Raw genomic sequence first — 24,580 nt, 5'->3', positions numbered from 1 at the left:
ACTGAGACTAAACTCGGTGCCTGAGCGCCCTTGCAGCACACACACAGAACGGAGGGGACCCCTTCGGGAAGGGAGAGGCTGGCGTGGTGGTGCTCTAGCCCCTCAGGTCTGCTACATTTTCCATAAACCACTGAGTCTTCGGCAGCTGCTTCGCTGTCTGAACCCTGGAGCAACTGCTCTAGAACACGTACTCATCACAGAGGCAGAAACTCAGCACCTCCTACTCACTTCTTCAAAGCTACTTATAAAATCCATGAGACACCAGCAAGTGGTGTAAGACTGGAGCATCCACCAAGGTCTGTTCTGTCCCTGAGGATCCCACAAGTACCTTTCCCCCCCACATCTTACATGCACATCCTCCCCTCATATTTGTGGGCAAGAAATCCTTGCCTTTCCCACTACCTGAATCCAAAAGGGTGCTCCAAGACAGAGGAAGCAGAGGCTGTGCCGGGACCCTGACCCCAGCCTTGTTTCATATGATCCCTGTAAAAGCCCAGCAGCATCAGAGGTATGCTATTAAATGCAACATGCAACAGCAGAACAGCAACACTGACTGTGACGTGAAATCTTCTCACCCCTCTGTAACTCTAAGAAAGGAAGGTGCTGGTGAAATGGCAGCGTAATGGTTTCCCGAGCCTGTTATGGGGATTCAGCATGGTGCAGCTACCTGGGCATTTCCAGCCTGAAACAGGTTTGGAAAGAAATGCTCCACTGCATTCTCACCCATTCAGATCTACGCTAGGTACAGAAGGAAAGGACTTTCCTGAATGAGCACAGAGCAAGAATAATTGTGCAGGAGCCCCCCCAGCAACCCAGAGGGGTTCGGCAGCACCGTGACAGCCCCTGCAGGAGCCGAGCACAGCGCCCGCTTGGACTCCAACCCTGGCAGCAGCACAGGGCTGAGTTAAGGCAGTTATTGCAGCGAGACATTCCTTCAGCCTCAGGGCCAGGTAAGAGACTTAAGCCACATCTCTTACATTATGCTTTGTCTTTCTGCCAGGGAAAACAAACCGCGGGTTTGCACACAGCCATTGTTCCGCTGAAGCGGTGAGGAGAGCGCTTTGTGCGCTCCCTTCAGGAATGACGTGTTGGAAACACAGTGGGTACCTTCACGGACCAACAGACGTAAAAGCTGAGACTGTGTTTGCAATAAACAGAGGATAACGTTTTGTTACGGCTTGGTGTGAACGGAGGGCTGGGCTGACCAGAAAACTGCTCTGGCAGCAGAAGGAAGAAGAGGAGGAAACCAGCACTGACTTCTGTCAGCCCCAGAATAACTAATGTTGCTTTTAAAGGCAGAATTTTTCTGACTGAATACCTGAAATGGTCCTTCAAAAATCCATCACCTGTTGGACTGCGACAGCTGTGGAGGAATCTGAATGGCCTCAGCAGCAAGGCACCCATACTACGACGTTTACCTCAACTGAACTGAGAGATTTAGCTGCTTCAGTAAGCACTCCAGGATAAATGGAACAGAAACAATAGCGGTTTATTAATTTTTAATAGTTAATCAAGAAAGAAACACTTTCACACTGCATTTCGTGTTCATGTAGCAAAGGGTTTTCCTCAATCTGACCACTCTAAGTGCCCACAGGACAACTTGTCTCACCTTTCTCAAGGCATTGGGAACCAAAGCAATGCCAAATAAAAGCAAGGTGTGCTCATTTCAGCAACCAACTGCATATAAAAATCATCTACTACCACTCTCAGATTCTCTTGGGCAAAAAAGAAAAAAGAGCTTCTATTCTGTTGCCTGCAGTAGCAAATTGATCTACCCAAGGGATTTCCCTTTTGCCAGATGTCTTGAGAATGAATTACAATCCCTCTTAATTCATGTGAATTAGCATCTTCCTGCTCAGACGATCTGCAAATTCATTACCCTGTCCAGAGACACACAATGCTACTAAATTTATTTGATTTACTATACAATTTTCAATGAAGCTTCCTCAAAGTCACTCCACCCCTTCTGCCCACAGCACTGTGACTTACAGCAGCTGGGAAACATTTAACTCCTTGGAAGGCTTTTTCAAATTCCTGTGCACAGACAAAATCAACACCATTTAACTTTCAGGACCACTGTAGACAGCAAACACAAAGTGCACATCCCAGTAAACCTCCCAACAGCCAAACTTCACTAGAAATTCCTTTGTTTTATTGGTAAATCCTCTGGCAGTGTAGTATTTAGAGCCTGCATGCATACAAATGTCCCAACCCACAGGCAGAAAGCACCCTGGTGGCCTCCCTCCACAGCTCAGACGTCCCCATACACTGGACCCGAGGAACATTTCCAGCCCTGAAGGAACACTGCAGCTGCCTCCTCTTGCCTGGTTTTGCTCACTAAACCTCCCCTCAGCATTTGCTTCTTGCCAGAAGTTTCACAGCCTCGGGCTCGGCACCCCTTCGCCTGTACAGGCTGAACTTTGGTGAGCCAAGTACTGAAATCTATCCAAGAAAAGGCAAGCTTTTTTATATATATAAGTTATATGTCACTGTCTTATCTAAACCTCCTCTATTACTGCCATAGCCTGTGGGCATCAGAGCGACAGCACAGCGGCAGGCTGTCTGGAGCATTCCCTGCTCTGTCTCATTCACACGAACTTGGAGAGCTGGCAGGGCATGGTGACAGCCTGCACAGGAATAAGAAAGCTGGCAGGACAGCATGATGGCACGATGATCAGAACAAAGACGCACCTATTCTGTCCAGTACGCAGCCTGATGGCTTTGGTGAACCAGGTAATTTCACACCTCCTACAGATTCTGACGCTTTTTATCTCAGCTTCTGCACAAAGCTTGCTGAGTACACACAGCACAGCTCTACCTGCACCGGAGTTTTACAGTGCTCCACTTCTTCTATCCTTACAAAAAGGGTTACCTAGAAACTTAAACACAACAAATTTAAAACTTGCTAGAAAACCCTGAGAGTTGCAAACATGCCAAACAAAACCCCGTTATCAAGGTATACCTGAAACAAAGGTCCAGCTTTGCAGATTCTTTCGACACAGGGTGCTTACAGTTTTTCTTTTTTGTTGTTTTTTTGTTTGTTTGTTTGTTTGTTTGTTTGCTTTATTTAAAACTCAACCCTCACTAGCAAAAGAAGCCTTCGTTTAAAAAACCCTATGTCTCTAAAAGATGTCATGCAACAGAAGGGGTGGCAATTCAATTTACTTTCTACAATAGTTTAAATGCAGAAGACAGTGTACGTAGGCCTCTAAACACTTTCAGTGACAAAATTGATTCAGACAGTTGGAGAGACATCTGGATCTCATTTACAGGTTAATCTGTTACCAGATTTGATTTGACACACTGACTTAACATCACACAGGTTTGCATGCTCCTGAACTGGAGTGTCATAGGCATTTGTGCTTGTTGCTTTACTCAGGAACTCACCCACCTGAAATATTCCTTGAACTACTTCAACAGCAGAAATTCACAGGTCAAGGAAATGCAGTTATGTAGTTAGCACACCCCTGCACAAACAGTGAAGGCAGGTCTAGAAACTGCTCAAAGAGCGCCCATTAAAAGGAAAATTATAAATAGTGCTACAGAATATGTGCTGAGGGAATTGGGGATAAAGAGGTTTCTTAGAACAAAAATCAAACTTGTGTCTCACAAAAAAAAAAAAAAAATCAAAATCATCTTACTAGAAGGGTAAGGGACAGGAAGAATAAAAGAAACTAGGTGTGCAGCTTGGAGAAAGCAACTGGGACAGGGAACAAAACACAAGAGGAAAAGTAAAAGGTTTGCAACCGGTTCTTTCCCTGAAGGGACAGCAAACATCAGACTTCCAGGATCCTGACACCAGCACCTCTCAGCAAATATGTATTGAGCAGCAAGGTCTTGCTGTTATTTGTTGTTTTGAAAACAAAATTTAAAATAGAGCACTTAGCACTGGATAGGTTCACAGAGAGGAAGGGAGGAGAATCATAAAGCTGTAGATCCCAAGACCCAGAACTCTCTACATCTCTGAACTTGCAGAAGGACATGGTGATTTTACTTAAACACTGGCACAGAACAGGATCCACACTGGCAAAACACAACCAATATACCACAACCACTAAGGACAAAGGCTGTACTGCAAAAGGAATGACGTATTTTAAAAAACATGCTCACCATTTTATCCCAAAACCTTGAGGAGATCGTATCAATAAAATGCTTAAAGCATTGACAAGCTATTTCGTAAGCCACAGCTCACACCATTTATACACTGAGCATTAGCACTTGGAGCTTCCTTACTGCACAGCAGAAGGTTTATTAAGTTTACTTACAGCTGATCCCAGAGAGAGCTTCCTGAAAGTCAGTCGGAAACATTCAACTGATTTCAGATAAGCAGCAGCTGAAATAAGCTTGACAACATTGTTCCTTCTGCCAGGGTAAAAAGAGAATATTCATGACCCACACAGCCAGAAGAGCTGGAAACAGATGCTGGGAAGCAGTAAAGAAAGTAGCAACATGCAATCCTTGAACTTTACAACCCCCTGTAACAGATTAGCACTGCTAGTGAATCCAAAGCACCAACAGCCCATAAAATATTTTCCAGTTTTTACATGAAATAGAGTTGGAAACAGAACAAGTGCAGAAGCCTCCAATTCTAGGCAGCTTGTGTGGCTAAATGTTGTGCAGGAGCAAGAAGGAGGTGGAAGTGTAAGGGGAGGAGCGGGTCGCATTGTGTTGGTGTTCCCAAAGCCAGGTGAGATGCAGCACTGCAGAAGCTCTTCCCAGGCACAGGGTTATCTATCCCCCTTTCTCCTGTGGTCCCTCAGTCCAGCTGGCAGACCACCAGTCTCAGGAGACTTCCCCAGCCAACACAAAGCAGATCAACCACCTGAGCCTCACGTCACCTTTTGGGTGAGGAGCAGAAATTGTAAGCCATCTCCTGCCAGCTTTGGGACGTGCTGCAATGACAGCTTCCCAGCGCCCAGACGAAAATCTTCCCTCCAGCAACGCATCTAATTACCCGTCCTTAAAGGCTGTGCAGAAACTATTAGCTCCAACCCTCAGGAGCCCCACAGCCTGTGACAGACACGGTGCCTCAAAGACACGCCAAGTCAAAAATGCTCCAGAGAGCCCTTTACCTCATTACTCACCTCTTCAACTTCTCTGGCAATAATCATGATCTCAATGCAAGCTGACAAGTTAATTCTGGCAAGACAGGAGCCAGCATACTGAGATGCTTATTTAGAATTGTGCTTTACTACTGCTAACAGCCCCACAAAATCTGAAGAGTGAGGTCCCTTATTACTACCACCACTGTTTCTCTGGGGTAGATGCACGCATAAACCATCTAATCCCTCCCTAGCTTTGGCCAGACCTGACACAGGCAGGCAAGCATCACCTCAGACCGTTTGTATCATCTGATTTTTTCTTGAGAGGTGGGAAAACACACACTGAAATTTTGTTATGCTGTGATTAGCAAACCAGAAGTTGAAGCCTCTGTCTGAAGTTTACGAGGGGAAGAGGGGGGTGGAGCAGAAGATGGTGATGGAGAAATATATTTGATCCTATTTATGTAACAAAACTCCTTTTAAACAAAAAGGAAAACTCCTTTTAAGCAAAAAGGCAACGGAGGTTGTAGCCAACCTCCCTGATCCTGGAGGAGAGCTCCATCTATACACACTTAACATCCAAACACGGAAACCAGCTGATAAAAAGCACAGCTGGGAGAAACCCTCTAACATCTACTCCCTCCCTCCTCGGCTGACCAATGCAGACACATTGCTGAATATTCCCTGAAGTTTCTGCTCAGCAGCTGCTTTGAACTGAGCAGTGAGGACAGGAACAAAATCTCTTATTCAAATCACGGAGATTACGGAGAGGTTAATCCTCCTGACGCTGGCGACACAGACAGCTCTGTCAGGTGACCTGGTTCCCCAACCAGGAGGTGAGCTAAACAGCAATCCAAGCTGCCTCTTCTCTCCAATATCCTGTTGTAGCCTTCACCTTATTGTTAAAAAAAAAAAAAAAAAAAAAAAGCAGCTTGGATACAAAATACTGGAGTGAGCTACTGTGCATGTGTCTTTCTCTCAGATTTATTCTGTTAGCTTGTGCATCAGCCCTTTTGCTTAAAGGAGTTCCCTGCAGGTTACAGGTTTCTCTTAACTTTTCAGTTTCATGATCAAAAGAGACAGCATCTCTACTCCTGAATCTGTGTCTGACTAGGAGAAAAAAACATCAAATCTTTCAGAATTTGCACATGCAGAAGATAAATACTACTGGGCAGAGAAGAAAGGAGGCTTCTAATTTCAGTGACATAAATTACCCTGCTTTCAAGCTCTGCCAGGATGAGAAATGCATTACTTTAAGTAAGTGGAAATGCCTTAATTGATATTGTGAACAAAACCTGCACCATTTAATTTCACAGAAGACAGACTTAAATTCATATATGCTTATAGCTGTCAATGACTAAGGAAATATGTATAACGTAAGCTGTACCCTAACACCAGAAGGCAGGAAGACAGACAACATATTGTCTGCTGGAAGACACTCTGAGCTGGTGAGCTGACTTGGCTGGCAAACCAATAGTTCAACTAGTTTACAAGAAAAGCTTGCATATAAAAAAAAAAAAAACAAAAAAAAAAAAAAAAAACATGAAAAGAAGAGAAAAACCTCATTCAGAAGTGAGTTCCTTCAGCAGTTTTATTTTATTTGAAAATGAAGTCCACCTCTTCACAATTAATTTCTTCCAGGACACAAAGCACATGCAGCAGCTGTCCAAGCCTCGTAAGCTGTCTCTGGTACCAAACAAATAAGAAAGAGCAGGAATTACAGATGGAAATAAAACAACTGGAATGTATTTCTCTCTCTTTAGTCAACAAAAGCACTGAAGTCACCTGTCTAGTGTCCTGAATGACTAAGGCTTCTATGCTCCCCAGGCAGATTTAGGTTCATCATGAAGCACCCTGGAGCAAAAGCTGCTGGCTAACCACACCAGCAGTGATCACCATCTAATCACAGCCTCCCTATCTTCACGTAGTTTCACTGAAGTTACAGGATGGCAAGCAAGCAGCCAACTGAATGAACACGGCTAATCGTCAAGCTCACCTGAGCACAAGCTTGCCCTGAGAGGGACTGAGCTAAACAAATCTCATTGTTCAACTTCAGAAGTTTAACATACTTGCCAAAAAAAGAACTCAAAAATAAAGCAATAGCATATTTGTGGTGGATTCAGTAATATATATATATATATATATATATATATATATATATATGTATCCCACCATACTACAGCAAGTGATAAGCTCCCAGGCAAGACAGCACCTGCGTTTTCCTGCACCAAGTAATGAAGCAGAATTGGTCTAATTTTGAAAAATAGTTTTAATGAAAACGTTAACATTATGTTACTTAAATACTTAATTGCTTTGGTTCACAAACCAAAGACAACCATAACATCTAGAAGACAGAACAAAGCTGACTGCAAGCACTAAGGAAAAGTAAAAGAAATACTTAGGGTATCAGCTACAGTATAACTGAATGAGATCCCCAGACGAGAACTGGGAATCTAAGAGAATACAGACTAGAGATGAATTCTTTGGAAGCCTGATTTTACTCTTGGCATTCACAAACTGCTCAGACAACACTGGTTCTTGGATGACAAAGACAAATTCCCGAAGTAGGACCATGAGACTGGCACCAACTTTCAGGACTTCTTTTGTTTTGCTTAAGATCTTAAGATGCTAATCACTTACAATATTCCCTAGAAAGAAGCTGAAAAGGATATTTCAAGTTCAGGTTGTAAAGACAGAATGTGTTTTCCAAAATCCAGCTGCAGACTGATACCCAAGCATCATTTAGGAAGAGCAGCTGACTGCTCCCCATGGCAGTACTGGTATCTGAAGGAGCTGTGTCTCCTGAACACTCCAGCACTTACCATTTTTGTTTTGACACAGCAGGTACACAGAATTGAATCACAACCAGATGTTACTATTGACAAGGATTACACCCAAGACAGCTGTCCTGAAACCCATGTGTTTGCTTGTATTTCAGCCTCCATAAAAATTACACTGAAATTCCATCAGGGTAAATACCATTAGTATCAAAATCATTAACTAAAATAAACAGCCTTCAGTAACAATTTAGTACGAGCAAGTTTCCTCACTTGCTGTTTGGTTTCTTCTTATTAAAATGCGTAATTAAGCAAAATGGTATATCAAAAGTTTACCTTAATGTATATTGTTTATAACAGACAGTTGTCAGAGCAGGAACTCACACCCCAATGAAGTCAGTGCTGTGAGCATCACAAGACTGGAAGGGGTCTCTCTGGTTACCACCTCTAGCTTCCATTCTCACAAAGACCTGTACCCTAATTTCCAGCCTAGGCTTTAATACATGACACACTTATACCTACTATATCTTATGCCAATGTTATCCTCCAACTTAAGTGGCTTTTCCCATCCTGTGCTTAATTTCCTGAAGTTATTTCTGAACAGAAGTCATAGATCCCATCAATGCTTGTTTATCAGGTGGAAGAAGCCACAGCCTCCTGGTCTTCTCGCTGGAAGAACTGAAAGGAAGGAAGAGCCAGCCAAATTTACTTCCACCCTCCCCATTAAGTCCTACCTGATCTTGTCCATCCCAAACAGGCTCAGCCTGTGCAGACTGCTGCATTCACAGACAACTTACCCATGTTGTTGGTCCTTCCCCTGTACCAGGAATACTTTCGCCGGCTCCACCTTTTCCTCTTCCCACAATTATCCCATACTGGTTGGCAACACAGTTCTGAATCACAAGAACTCCTCTTATTCCATGAAGCTCCTTGTTTTTCAGAAATTCCTGTCATTTGCCTTTACATGTGTAACTCTTCTACTTAATACCAGCTCATTTTCCTTATGGATTCCCCTGGGGTCACTTAATTCTTCATGCATTATATTTCTCTACTTCCAAATCGATTATGCCATTAGGACTGGGCTTAAAAACAAGTTTGACATATACATTCCTACTTTTCTTGCCACACCACAAGCGGAAGACATCTATCTACTTTTCCCATCAGTTTTTTAATGTTAGTAGCTTCTGCTACAGCCAGTCCCTCACCCTCCTTACGTTTCTTCTGCCAGTTCCAACCTTCTTCAAAGAGAAACATCTGCTGCAGTGATTGGCAAGATGCATGTTTTCATACAGAGCCAAGAGGTTAGCCCAGCAGTCTGCCTCTTGCAAGCCTACACCACATTTATACAAAATTACCTTCCACACCACTTCCATCTGTCTATTAAGCTTTTATTACTCTCACTTTAAACCTGAAGCTATCACAGTCTCCTCTGCTTTTGAGGTCAGGATGCACATATTGCCCACACTTCTCTCTTATCTCCTTATCTTTCTGCCACCCCACAAAAACCACCAATCTCCTTCTCCGATTAGGTGATGCCACTGCTGGCTTACAGCAGTTACCAGACTCAGATTTCAAGTGTTGTACACGTTAGCACTCTGGGATGGAGTTTACCTGACTTATATTCATTAAGGTGTAGAAGATTTGCTCCCACCCTATACATCTGTGTATTGTTTTCAGCCCTCACAAGAAACAACAACTACAGCTCAGGGATCGCACCCAGCTCATCTCTACACCCTGTCCCTATGCACTGTGGCCCGATTCCTTCCTCTGCGAGATGGGTTGTTTCTCCTTTTCGTGTGATCAAAGCACCTGCTGTTATCTGTTTTAACATCCTCTGCAAGGGCTCACCTCTTCTGCCGAGTTGCAAACCCCTGCCTTATCCCTGCACTTCCTGATCCCCAAGATACATCTTCCTCTACAAACAGATTTTTCTGCCCACACCTCACATAGGTTCAGTGTTTGCTCACCGTATCCTGACACAGTGATCAGTCAATCATCAGCTTTGGGGTCATTTCCTGGGAGAAGCCTTTCCTTGTTATGTGAGATTCTAATATTTGCCCCTGCAGCTTCACAGACTTCCATGTCTTCCTCCATACCCAAGCTCCTGACCACCAAAAGGCTTCTATATACTTTTTGCAGGTGCTGGTATACAGGTTTAGCTCTTCAATTTCCGCTAGGTTACATCGTGGTCACTCAAACCAAGTTCACTTCCACATCCAGCATCTCCTCAGCATTCTCTGTGCTGCTTAAAGCCACAATTAAATTTGCCTTGCTCTTAGGGCCACAGTCACCATGCAATGATGAAACCGCCAGGTACCACAGCCCTGTACCCAGCCCTGACCAACTGCACACCTCTGCTGCGGGGAGTTAGCCTGCCACACTGACAATGCCCAGAAACACTTCTCTCTAACCACATTACAAGATTTCTACCCACATTTAAATCCTGGACACCACAGATCTCCAGTGTTACCACAGCAAAATCTCTTATCAGCTCTTCCCGAAGTAATTTCAGCCCAGCTGGTTCCCTTTTATCCACCCTAATGCCACTTTACAATTCTGCATCCCTAACCCACCACAATACTGCCACCAGTCACCTTTGTTGCTCTCTTCCCAGAGCAGGGCATCCCCTCCAATATCTTCATTCCCATCGTAACCCCTGTCATTGCTGCTTTGAGTCCTACACCAACAGCTCCAGCACCACCACTTCGGTCACACGCTTCCCACTGTGATCTTTAAGAAACGGACTTAGAAAAACTATTAATAAAATGCACTTCACTTTTTACTCTTTTTACTTCCTATAACTTTATACATCGCTTGTTATTTTTAGAGTCATGCAATCCCTAATTCATCTCTGACACCAGCTCTTTCCTGCTGCTGAGAAAAACTGGAATGCCAGCCCCAGCAAGCGTGCACAGGGTTAAGTCCTGTGTATTCACACTCCAGTCACGTGCAGCTGTGCTCCAATAGAGCCTGAACACATTTCTAGATCTCTGACTGAAGTGTCCGACACTTACAGGACGGTAACTACAAACTCAAATTCACAACAGGTTTGTTGCTAGCCTCCTGCTAAGCCACACTCTTCCCACCTAGCCAAAACATAACAAAATGCTGACTTAACATGCCAGCCTGGCAGGTTGCGGCATGTCTTGATCTCCTTTCAACCACCAGAAAATATATGTAAGTGTTTTTCATTACAGTCAGATCATCCATGAAACAACCAAGAACCTCCACTTAAGTAACAGGCATCACCGAAGTCCCTTTTTTCCCCAGTCCTTAAGTACTGGCAGGGCAGGGGAACAAAATTTCCTAATAGTTTTTCCAGCCTAAGGAGAGGCACACATGCCACTGTGATGCTGAAGCTGAACAATCAGTTCAGGTTAAAAAGCATGAATTTGTCACATATGATGATAATCAACAGAAGGCCGCCTAGAACTGCTGCAAATCCTTCGTCAGTTTTAATTCAGAAACTGATCTTTTTCTAAAAGACTCGAGGTTGTTATACTAAAAAAATACAGTGTCCTACAGAGGGTCATATTAGATTACTACAACAATCCATTCTGGCCTTATAACTATAGAGTTTCTAAGCAGTTAATCTCCTCAAAAAATCTGCTATTAAAATGGAGCATACGCAGACTCCACTTACTTAATTTGATATGTGAAAATCTAATAAAATTTTGCACACGCAGCAAGTTATACCAGGTAGGAAAGGCTGAAACATAATTACTGTCTCACATCCACTTCCCCTCCCCACCAACTACTATTCATGTTACATGCCACGTCCAAGTTTCCATACGTAAGTTTCAGCTCAAATCAGGATTTCGAGTCTGGGGCATGTGCGAGCTAAAAAAAAAAAATAGAAAGAATTTATTTCATAAATAACAAGAACTTATTAGTCTATAAAACATCATCATAATTTTGGTGGTGTTTGAACTCCTACCTCTGAAAATGAAGGCAGCTTCAGCTTTTTAGTAACTTATGGGCCTCATGCTCTTAAGAAAAGTCACGTGAAATGCACCTTTCAAAGAGGCCAAGCAACCTCCTTAAGAATGGCACCCACTTGCTTATAAAAAAAAAGCATGATGAAGAAGAGCTCAAAAGATTGGGAGGCTGGACAGAATCGGAATGATACACAATTTTCTAAAACGTACGTAGCTGTTAATGCAGTAGTCAAATTCCCTCCTCACCCAAAGCTGATAAGCTACCTTGGCATCATCTCAATTAGTGCGCAGTACTGCTGGCATGATGGAAAAAAACAGTTATTAAAGGTTTCCAAGATAACAGCTTGCAGATCCCCAGTGCACCTGCAGTCGTAAAACCCCACAGGGGCTCCAGTTCCAAAGGACTGTGGCTGTTGCAGCAGAAGACCAAGTGATGACTAAATGGGGATCAGCACAGGCACTGGAAGTCAGAAAGCCCTGGGTATTTCCTGAAAACAAGTTCTGGGGTTTGAGAAATCCCTCAGGAAAAGCAGGTGTTCATGAAGGATTTCCTTCTAGACACTTAAATGACTCCAAATTCATTTACATTTTATTTTAATTCCTTGGAAACTGGAAGTTGGCCAAGCAGAAAATTTCAGTTTATATTACGGCTTAAATAAAATTTGTCCCACAGTTTCTTCCGATATAGCCTTTCCATCACTACCTGACCATACAGAACTGTTCTGAAATACCTTTTAAAAAATACTTTTCAGCAATTAAAAAAAAAAAAAAACTGAAAGGGATGAGTTTGCATAGCAGTCTTTGAATAATTTGGTCAAGCATTTGCTGAAAAAAATTGCCTTAAAGAAACCTTCTTGGAATACTCAGGATGCCAACATTCAGTGCAGAGCAGAATAAAGCATGCAGCTCTCCATCGCTGAAGTTTACAATGCTGTCTGGCCTCAATCAGGTACCCAGTGGCATAAAAAGATATAAAAAAAATGCCCACAGTGAAACGTTACCATTGTGCTGGCACAAAGCTTTAAAGGAATGAAGGGTTTAATGGGTTTAACTCCAGACCCAAACTCCCTTCCTCAGCAGAGGCCAAGAACGATGGCACCAGGTTGGCTATATGTTGGCAGACTTCATCTGGACAAGAGTGACCCAATATAGCCTTTACTGTAAAACTCCTCCTTTTAATTAATTTATTTATTTTTTAATTATACACCTTAAGCTGAATATTATTACACTGATCTTGGCTGAGAAAATAAGCACGGAGTGAGTTGATGCTCAGAAGTGCAATTCTGCAATTATTTTGTATCGATAAATTACACCTCCATGGTGGAAATGCGGGAGTTTCCTTAGAAGAGCATTTGGCTGTAAAGAATTAAGAGGGTTAAGTCACAGGAGCTTTAAGTAATAAGGTTAAAACCAGTATTCCTTAAAGGGACACAGCCAGGGCTGAAAGCCAAACTTCTTTTAAAACTCAGCAACAGTTTTAGGCTAGAGATTATCTCAAGGAAGACACCTTCTCTTATCCCTCATCAGACATTCCCTTCTAGTTCAATTCACTTTCCGTTCATAAGTGATGTTTGGGTGCAAGGAAGAAGATGAGGGGCCTGAAGCCTGCACAAAGTTGTTTGAAGATCATGCCACATTTCTGTTTCTAAATGACCCTTTTCCTAGATTACAGGCAGGCAAAAAGGGAACAAAACCAGGGGTGTTTTTTTAATGCTTCACACAGCTTTTAACCCATGGAACCATGCCCAGAAATTATAAAACCTCTACAAATTTTAAGTCTGAACATTGAAAGTATACCCTGAAAACAAAGGGGACGGGAGTAGTATCTACCTGACAACATCTCAGTTTAATATAGAATCATAAAATCATAAAGATTGGAAAAGACCTCCAAGATCATCTGGTCCAACCATCACCCTACTACTACAGTCATCCACTAAACCCTGTCTCTACGGAAAGGTTGGACCTGGTGCTTAAACACCCTCAGTATAGAATTTCAATAAGCCAAATGTTTCTATAGCATAGGCTTCCCCACTGAATGCAGGTACCCAACTCCCTTACAGTTCTTTCCAAAGCTTCCTCCAACTCACCTGACAAAAGGATGAACCTACGAACACTCAAGAGCAGCATGCTAGAGAGAACTTGAGCTGAGTCACAGCCATCAGCTGCTAGCATTTACTTTCATTTTTAAGATACCCTCACCTACTTGTGAGAGACACAGCAAACCTGCCAGCGACATCCTCTGTTTCCTCACCACTTTCCGTAACAGCAGGGTATGAGTTCATGTAGTAACGTGGTGCTTACGGAGTTCAACCAACACCAGCCAAAAGAATTCTTCAGCTGAGGACTTCTCTTCCTCCAACCTGACCCCATTTCCATTGCAAGTTTCTTCCACTCTACACTGTATAAGAAGGGAAAGACCACTAATATCAACAGGTACTCACTGTCTTATGTAAAAGTGTGATAATTCAGTTGAAGCTCAAAGCTAAAAATTGGCAAAATAACTTAAGGAGTCTGTATTGAAAGCCTGTTGAAGGAGGGGGGCACCTGAGCTTTTTGTGACACCCTGAGTAAACTCCACTTTATCTTTTCATTGAACAACAAATCATTGTTTGGAGGTGTTTAAACTTCTTTTTTTTTTTTTTTTAATCTGGATTAAAATTGAAGCTTTCTTTCTATCTCAACTAGAACACAGATACTCAGCAAAACGTGTCACAAGCAAGGTGCTTGGTATGGTAGTATTTAACTGAAATGTGAACTCACAGAAGACAGTATTAGTCAAATAAAGCTGGTCAAGTTGAGAAATACTTGAGAGCTCTTATGCCTACTGGCAATTCCACAGTTCTTTTAAAACTTGTAGATAGCATTCCAACTAAAAGCACTAAGCAGGAAAAGTACTTTAGATCCCTATTACAATTTACTTCTGCAGAACAGTGATTTCAAAACTGCCTGCATTAGTTGTGATCAAATCAAATACCTAGCAATACAAAAGAGACATTTCAGAAATTCACAAAGCTGGGGATAGTTATTAGTTATTTCACTGAGAAAAATAAAATTGAACAGGAACTGTAATATCAGATGCAGAAACCATTTACAAAGAGCTTTCTAGGGAACCAAAAGCCACTACTCCTTGAGCAAGTACAATTTTAATCCACCCCACTCCAAAAGCAGCAAAGAGACACAAGCCACTGCACAACATACAAGAAATAAGCAGTTATCAATACAGGTTAATTGGCCCTACATGTAAGGGGAGATGAGATAAATACAAAAAAAAAATCTTAATCTTCTTAGAGATAAAAAGAAACACTAACGAGTATATTGCCATCCTAACTCAGTCACTGATTTATTTGCCAATGGCAAAGAAATGACAAGCACACAATAAACATTTGCTGTATGCTTGGGGAGAGGCAAGGCACCTGTGTGAGCACGTACTTTGCAGTCCACCAGTAAGTGAAGACAAAATCCAAGATGCAAATTATAAAAATCAGAAAGTCTAGACATCTGAAGAAGCCTGGAGCCCTGTGACATTTGCTTTAAATGCATGCTGAAAGATTGGAAGAGTCCCTAAGGAGACCAGAGTGCCACACTCCAGGTGACAGTCAGCCTGCTCACGGGAGGACAGGTACCTACAGATCACTGAGCACACCAGACAAACGTAAAAACTAATGTGTAAAAACTAATACAGCAATCACTGTTTACAGGGTAAAGTTCTGAAAAAATTGTTACTGCTAAAGCAGTGAGAGCAAGTTGCTTCCACACACTTTAATACAAAGAAAATGCCAGGTACTAGCAGGTTTTAGTCTACCAAAGAGAGACTGAGAGAAGTCCAAACACATCCTCACAGCAGCTCCCGATCTGTTTGCAAGACCACACAATGAAATCCCTGTATGAAAAGAGAGGTGTTGTTAGACATAGCACTCTGTTTCAGGTCTCTAGGAAGAGCAGTGAGAACAGCTTTCACTGAGTGACTAAAGTAGTTTCCAAAATATTGTGTAAAAATTGTTAACGAGGTATAGGGGAAAAAACAAGGGAGGAAAGTTTCAAAACAAAGTAATAAAAGGATCATTTGCCACCAGACATATGCATTTTACAAGCCTCCAAGCCAAATATTTAAGGGAAAGTCCAGGATTTAAAAAAAAAAAAAAAAAAAAAAAAAAAAAAAAAAAAAAGGCAGTTATATTGCTTGGACTTTATATGACACTATGTAAATTGTAACTAGCTCTCAAACTGTTACAGTTCATAATAAGGAATTTACAGAGCTTGGATTAAATCCATCAGTATGTTGCATATTAAAATATTATGTTAAAAACAACTTTAACACATTTGACTTAGCAGATCCCAAACTGAAGGAGTCAGCTGAGAGGACACCAACTGAGCAAAAAAAAAAAAAAAAAGCAGATGCTGCCCAAATTCAGGAAGCACCTCTGTACATTTCCCTTTCCCCACTGAAAACCAGAGAGGATTTTCCAGCAGTTCTTAGTGACCAAACTCTTAGAACAAGGAGTCCACATTACTTGCTGAAACGCTGCAGTACTAGTGCCCAAAGCTGAAGGAGGATTTGAAAGAGAAAAGTGAATGAACATCTGTGCATCACAAGCCAAATACAGTCTGTATCTTTTAACCATTCCTGCTACTTAACAACAGAAGCTTGAAAGCTTTACAGTTCCCTCTATGATTAAGCCACCAATTCCATGTCACCCTTCCAAACCCTAAATTTAAGTCTCAATGCAATGAGGCTCCTTTAAGAGCTAAGACACTTTATCTTAGCATTACTATCCAAAATTGTAACACATTTTGTTCCAAAACTACACATGCTGGTAGTTCCCTGATTAATTGCAGATAGAGAAAATGAATCTGTAATAATATATAGCCACTTCTTCATGAAGCAATGTATTTGTATTAATACCTGCAGTTCTGCTACTGTCTTCTGGATCTAATTTTGTTCTTTTCCATTTTAATCTACACAGAAGCAGGTAGGGTTTTGTCATTGCCTTGTTTTTTTTTCAATTCTGCAACCATTTCAGAAAGCAGTCGCAACACAGCAGTACAATCACCCTATTGCTAAGAGTACTATTTACAAGAGAGAGTCCTTCACCATTGAGAAGCAAGAGCTGGAGGCACTGCATTCAGCCTCACAAAGAACACAGAGGTGAGTTGAGGCTATTTTATTGAGGAAAAAAAAATAAACACAAAAAAAAAAGCCCTTGTGCTTGTGATTGTGCCTTCTAGTTATGGATTTTTCTATATATTCAACAAGGTGGACATGCTTATGGATTTTTCTATATATTCAACAAGGTGGACATGCTTTTATTTCTAGTGTCAGTAACACTAATTTCCATTTTCCCCACTTGCTTTTTTTCTCTTGGATGTCGGAGTTTAATCAGGTGGGCAGGTACTGGAACCCCAGTTTAGCTGGCCACACAAGAAAGCTCTGTTAGGTTCCCTGAGCTCCACTCCAGCTATTCTGACAAACCAAAAAAAGTCACCAGATAAGCAAGCTTTGCAGCTCTTCAAAGCACCAGCAACATAAGCAGCATGCAATGAAAAGAAAGTCCCTAGCCTCTAGGTGCTATGAATTTCCCACAGCAGTCAAAAACTTAAAATTTCAGAGAGCAAGACCAGAACAGATCTCCTAACTCTATGTCCCACATACCTCAGGCAGCTAAGTCTCAGACTGATACTGCAGAGCAGACATCAAGACAAAAGCACTGCGCCCTCACGGGACTAAGCCACACACCACGTGCAGGGATGACACAAGACCCCCACTGCCAATATCCCTGGAACAGCAAAGTAAAGCATTTCAGATACTGATACAGTGGACAGGACAGGTGATGTATGAGACAAAGCAACACGATTTTTATTACTATTATCAGATGGAGAAGGTAGATCCAGAAGCTAGGGAGACAAAGGAACTGAAGACACTGCATAAAGCTGTTATAAAGAAGGAAGGAAGACTAGAAGAGAGCCATCACTGGGTTTGGTAATAAGCTATGACATTATCCTGAGATACCAAGAGCTGGTGGCAAAGTAAAATGTAATAAAAGTGAGCAAGTGAAAGGGTCTGAAGTACGTCTTTGGACAACGATGCAAATAGAGCAAAGGAACTGATGACAATACACTGGTGACCAGATGATCCATCCTCAGTTGGTATGACCCTTGCAAACTGTGCTGAGACAGCAGCTACTTCTGCCTGTAAGCTGGTAGACAGGAAAGATCAGACAAAATTTAATGAAGTTAAGATCCAAGGTAAAAATCAAGACTTCCAAAAGGAAAAAAAGTTAACAACGTAAGACTGATATGAAAAACTGGACTGCTTCCCTGGGACTACTTTTATTTAATGCATGCTGTTTTCACAAACACAACCCTAAATGCAAACTAATAAAGCGAACTGTGCCAAGAGAAGATTATGAGACATAATCCAGACACAGCTGCTCTGAACTGGAGTATTGCAATCTCTTTTGCACTTAAGCGGTAGAATCAAAATATGAAGAAGTCTTCTCTAAAGGCCTCAGTTGTGTAAAATTTAGCATTTGTTTTCTGCTTCACTTACACCCTCTGCATCTTTCAAGATTCCTTCTCCCCAAGAGTCCCTTAGATTGCTCCTACAGCCACTTCCCACATCCTCCAAACACTTGCAGGTGAGCCCAGACTCAGACTTCTGCAGAGTTTAGATTTCCTGCCAGGCACATCTACAACAGACAGGGCACAAAGCTACTGAAAAAAAATACCTGATTTGATCTCTGAGAAGAAAAAAAAAAAAAAAAGAAATGTACCTCTTAAAAAAAAAAAAAAAAAAAAAAAAGAGATCAAGTCACAAATGTCAGCTGCTCTATCGGGAACAAAGGCAGTGCTCAGATCTGTTTTGTGTGCACTGTTTTAGATTATCCATTCATTAAAATATCATTAATACACATAATTCAAGTAGGGAAAAAATCTGTGAATTACAACACTTTCTGGCTGCTGGGCCTCATGTTACACTGCCACTTAGATTTTTTTCCATGTTTCGCTTTTATCTGTTAAACTGCAATTCAGAGGCGATTAACAGTGTCCTAATCACCTACTTTTCTTTCACAGGTTTTTGGTTGTCTTTCTTTTTTTAATCTCAGGTCTACAGCATACAACCCGAAGTTACAGTGCAAACTTAGATGTGTATCATTTTTAATGAAAAAAGCAGCTTGTTATAAATAAATACATAAGTCAACACAACTTACTCCTGCTTGCACCAAAAGTAATTGTTTTACCTCACCTTCTGGTACCTATTTTGTTTTTCAGACTGCTCTACACCAGTGTAACACCATTTTACGTTTAATGGTTCATACTTGTGAGTTCTCATGAGCTTATTCTTTCAGTCATAAACATTTTAAAAAACACATTTAGTAAATTGACTGTATTCTTCATTCTTATAATAAAGGTGCTCTGTATCATCTAAATCACTGCCAGTATTATCTGCCATCTTAGCACAGCAGGTGGATATAGAATTTCATTTTCACAGCAGTTCTCCACCACACAGTCACCAAACACTTCATTTTTCTTCTTTGTATCTTTGCACCCAGACAAAAATAAACCAAACACAAAAGTGTGTCATTTTGGACCACCGAAATGCTTTTGTCCCAAAGGCTCTATGGATCTTGAAGGAACAACCTTGCAAAGCAAGACTGTCTCAGTAACTGCAATATCCAGTTCATGGTCTTTCACTACTTTTAGTAGATGGGTTATAAATACACCTTTAACACAAGTGGCCAAGTTCCATGTGGCATCAAAAGCAGATTTTTTTTCATAGGACAGCCTGAGAGCATTTTGAAGATCAACCACTAAGAAGAATTGGGAAAAAAAGTAACATTTAAGCATCCCTGAGCTAGTAAGAATCAGCTGCAGATAAGATATTTTGGTAAAACTTTCCAAATTTCTAAGTCCACCAGAGATGCTCAGTGTGCTTTAGAGATAACAGAGAACATTTTTACGATAAGCTCCACACTTACACAACTCTCCTACCTCCTAAAACAGATATTATTTTTTTTTAATAAAAGGGTTGAGACTTAATTAAGAAGCCCTCTCATACAAGAACAGTGCCCTCCCCAAAACACTGCACACTCAATATACTCCTGTATTACTCAGATGGCATCTTTTCATTAACACTATCATCAAAACATCGATTTTCATTCAAAAAGGTGATGAACAGCTGGGTGAAGAGCTGTTATCAGACCAAGGGATACAAGCAAAAGAAAAGCTGAACTGGCAGCAGCACACTAGTGTCAGTTTTTTATCATATCTGGCAAAGGAGCTGAGAACATTAAAACAATACTTCTAAGCCGAAGGGCACGGCTGTGAGGACACCCTGCGACCAGCATTCAGCGCAAAACACTGACAGGAGACACGTCCCAGAAGCACGAGTCCTGGCAGATGGTACCCTTCAGGGATTTAATTTTTTATTATTTTTTTTTGGCACAAGAAAGCAAGAAATTGAGAACTGGAGATAAAGAGCAAGCGACTAGCACTGTAAGCCATCCTGCATGGGAAAGCACTACTTTTCAGTAACCTGTTCAGCAAGGGGACGAGGCTCGATAGCAGGAGATGATTAGTGATGTACCTGAAATAAATAATGCTGCAGGTTAGAAGCACAGACACTGAGGATAACAACGTTAAGGCTACTGACAGCAGCCTGCTCTCTGCCAGCAGCACAGCTTCATTCAGCGGCAGCGCTTCGACTCGTGTACAAACGAGCTACGAAACTCAAACACGGCTCCTCCCCGCTCCCAGGTTTTGGCCCCTGGCTCCTCGGCATCGCACCTGCTGCTTCCTCGCCTTCCTCGGGGCCTCTCCTCGCCCCAAAAGCTGTCCTCGGCCTCGGCCAGACCTTTGGGGTATGGGGGGGCTCGGCCACCTGAAGGTGCGAGGCTCAGCGCCGCCTTCACGGCTTCGCGACCCGACGGGGGCTCAGCTGAGAGGCAACCGGGATGCCGGGAGGGATGGGAAGCGTCAATTAAAAACAAAACACGGAAAGCCCCACGCAGACCTGAAACCTCCCGGCTGTGCTCCCAGTGCGAGCACCGTACCGGAGCGAAAACCAACTTCGGAGGCAGGTGCTGGGGGACTTGCCCGTCCCTTCGCGGATCCCTTTGGGGATCCCCACGGCTTCGCCACACTCCTCTCCCCCCGTTTGAGGCAGGACACCCCGAGGGGTGTGCGGGGTGGCCACCACCTGCGGGTGGCACCCACCGGCAGCCCCGGCTCCGCCACCGCCACCGCCCCCACTCACCTCGCACGCACAGCAGCGACATGGCGGCGGCCCCCCTCCCGCCGCCGCGCCTCAGCTGCGGCCCCGACAGCCGCCCCCGGCTCTCCTCATGCCGCCCCGCAGCCGCAGGTCGGCCGGGCGACGAGGAGGAGGAGGAGGACGACGACGAAGAGGAGGAGAAACGGGGGAGGAGCGCAGGAGGAGCCGGTCCGCCGAGCCCCGCTGAGGGGAGGCAGCGGCCGGGGCGGGGAGGGCAGGGCAGGAGCTGCCCGCAGCCATCCCGACATGGCCGACAGGGGGCGCCGCCTCGGGCAGCACCTCAGGGCAGGGAGGGCCGAGCCTCCTCCTCACGGTGCTTTACCTGTTTTTCCTTTTTTTTTTTTTTTTTTCTAAGTCTTGTTTTACTCCTGCGCTCCTTTGAGTCATGTCCTCGTAGTTTTAACAGGTGGCCTCTAATTCTTTTAGTGCTGCTTCATCCCAGAACCCTTGTCCTACTTAGTCCCAGAACTCTCACGCTGTTTCATCCCATAACCCTCACACTTCTGCATCGCAAACTGTTCATCCTGCAATGTACTTTTGCTTACAGACGATCCAAGGAGAAACAAATCCTTTCTGACACTGAAACTCAAAAGCAAAGTGGCATCTAATGTGATTTCTACACCATTAATGCTTACAATGACCCAAAAGTCCGCAGGGGGCATGGGACAAATCTCTTGGCCGGGTCTTTCAAAGACTTTTCCCAAAATTCAGACCTAGGCAGGAGACAATGAGTTATGTCCTGTGCAGCAGTGTGTTCTACTGCCTTTGAGTTTGCTGCACAGAAGTGTATCAGTCATGGAGATATGGCAAAAACACATACAGCTTATCTGAGATGGCAAGGGGGACCCCTTGAACTTTGTTCCTGCAAGCAAGCAGGCAGACTGTGTGAGGCAGACTGATGGTCTCAGAAGACTATGAACACTTTCCTCCCCCAGCAGTGCAAGCAGCCATCATCAGCAAGGAAGCTGCAAGGGCCAGCAGCAAGGCAGGTGGTAAAGGGATCTCCTCCTGCTGTCCCAAACTGGCCTCAGTGCTGCTGAGATGCTCCACAGAAGCTCTGGTTTGCTTATTTGCGTGTTATTTAAGTCTGGTAGTACCGGCATCTGTGTTTTGGCTGCATATCCTCAAAGACTGCCTAGCTGCAAGCTGAGCACAACACTGGCTTCCCAGTTAACTCCAGGGGACGCGTGAGTTCCTGCATGCCTGAGGGTAGGATGCTAGATCCTCAGCCTTTCCAGATCTCCAGTACTCCTCAGCTTTCAGTGGAGTCTCAGAACTTTTTGCCAATGAAAGATCGGCTTTCACTGATCAACAGCTTGAGTCTCCAAGCTGTTTGCACACCTCTCCTTGTCCTTCTTTCTTTGCAGTCTTGTTGCAAAAGAAAACCCTTTAGCTGCACAGGAGCTTATCTGTGCACTAGCCATGTGAGAATTTCTTCACAGATAGGGTGGTCAAGGGGCGGTTAAGCATTGGAACAGGCTGCCCAGGGAAGTGCTGGAGCCTTCCCTGGAGGTATTTAAGAGACATGCGGACATGACACCAAGGGATGTGGTTTAGTGATGGGACTGGGTGGGTCAGGCTGATGGGTAGACTTGATGATCTTGAAGTTCTTTTCCAACCTAGATTGCTCTGTGATTCTATCATTCTAACTCCATCATGACTGTTTTCCTTTTGCTGCTCCCCATTCCTCTGCCTGTCCTAATTTAAAGACTGAAATCTTTGGAGCATGATTGTCGCATACAGCATCATACAGAACTTGGTACAGCAAAGTCCCATTTTCCGTACTGCTTGCAAAGGCTACCATAATACAGAAATTACCTCAACAAAAGCAGATGATGTCACACTTTTGAAAATCACAGTAACATGTTGTTAGTAAGCATGGCAATCAAGTAAGCATCTTGTAGCTAGGAGCTTTGCTGGGAGAGACGTCATTACCAGCAATGACTGTGAACACTGGGATTATCACAGGTGTTATGAATTCCCTGCAGTTCCAATGGAAGTGTTTTAACAATCGTTATCTGATCCAAAGAGATTGTTCGTGTAAGTACTTCAGCCAGATCCTAACTCCCAAATACAGTGGTTCCTTGTGTGCCTGTCCATCCCCTCCCTCCTTTCCACTTCAGATAGGCTGGAAGAGGGACAATGCTACTGCAGAGAAACTTTTGCAAGGCAGAATTACTCCCCACTAAATTAAAGTTGTTCTATGAAATCAAATTCTCTATGTTTTACCAGATGAAGTGACAGTCTCCAAATGCATCTTTTTATGTTATTTTTTCTAGCTCTTCCTCTGGACATTGTTGTCATTAGTACAGAAAAAGTTTAGTATTAAAATTTCCATGCAATATAAGGAGGGGAAAAAACAAACAAACAAACAAACAAACAACAACAACATAAAAACTTCCTGTACTGTCCTCAGCCTCTTCTACATGGAAGATCTTTCCAGATCTGTTTCTATAAATCCACAAAAGGGAATAAAAAGTTCACAAATAATTATAAGCAAAGCCCTAAATCCTATTGCAGACTTGATCTAAATTCTGCAGCTCACAGTGTGCTCTGCTAGCACAGACAGTACTGCAATTTTATTTTTATTTTAAAGGAGAATTTCACTGATATAAAGAGGGGAAATACGGTACGGCAAACACACTGACACCCTGAAACTATTCATCTTTCTGAACTAAGATTGAGGTACTCTGCAAATTCAGAAACAAGTCGTTGCTGGCAACTCTACACCAGGATGCCTAATGTTCATTCTCTGCAGAACAAGAGTTAATTTTCTCTGGCTACTCAAGCTCCAGCCATTGGTTCAGGATCACCTGCTGTTCAATAGGAGGGTTATAAATGGGTGGTCTCTGACTTACTGCAGCTTGCCAGCTGTTTTATATGTGCCTATTTGTTATAGTTTCTCTGTTGAAAGAGCAATCCCATAGATATATTTGCACACTAAGTAAACTGTGTTTTCCTCTGCTTTTCTTGCTCTTATGCCTATTTTGAGTTTTGTATTTCTACTGCTTTAGAATGGATCAAACTGAAACCTGGTGTGTAGCAAACCCACAGGGGCTTTATTTTAAATCAAAAGATTTAGATCTGTTAAACGATTTTTCTGTTATGCAACTGACAAAGAAAAAAAAAAAATCATCTCAGACCAGGTTTTTGGGGCTAAGCTCTAAAGATAAGGAAATAAAAATGCTTTTAATTTCCCCCATGATGTTTGGCAGGAACTGAGTGCTGAATATAGACTAAGCAGTGGATTGATATTCCGGTATTGGGAAACACCACTCAAATTTCACTGTAAAAGCAACAAGCTACTGAGCTGGCTTTCACTGGTATTTCTGTTCCATTTATTTACTAATAAAATGTAACATTTGCAGAACAGCTAAGGGATTGCAGGGTCTTTTTCACAACACTATGTGGCATCCTACCTGTGCGGGGAAAACATTTCAATAGTATCTTGAAGTGAAGCTTTCTCTACAGTGGATCACAGCAGATAGTCAGTGCAGTAGCAGTAGAACAACGCATACGTGCTCTGGAAGTAGGCTGTAGTTCCCTCCATCA

At 42.8% G+C, this 24,580-nt stretch overlaps 1 protein-coding gene across 2 annotated transcripts in view; it reads right to left on the bottom strand.

The window, feature by feature from the left end:
- The window catches only part of LOC309889908 (protein unc-13 homolog B), a 213,551-nt gene extending 192,327 nt beyond the window's left edge, over positions 1-21,224 (bottom strand). For both annotated transcript variants that reach the window (XM_082783101.1, XM_082783102.1), the window contains exon 1: positions 21,011-21,224. In XM_082783101.1, the coding sequence (XP_082639227.1) occupies positions 21,011-21,032 (22 nt within the window). In that variant the 5' untranslated portion in view covers positions 21,033-21,224. The remainder of the gene's footprint in view (positions 1-21,010) is intronic.
- Positions 21,225-24,580: the final 3,356 nt, after the last annotated feature.

This window comes from Aythya marila, assembly GCF_965140915.1.
Source record: "Aythya marila genome assembly, chromosome: Z".
Lineage (NCBI taxonomy): Eukaryota > Metazoa > Chordata > Aves > Anseriformes > Anatidae > Aythya > Aythya marila.
Note: the sequence above shows the minus strand (reverse complement) of the source record. Positions and strands in the feature narration are given on the sequence as shown.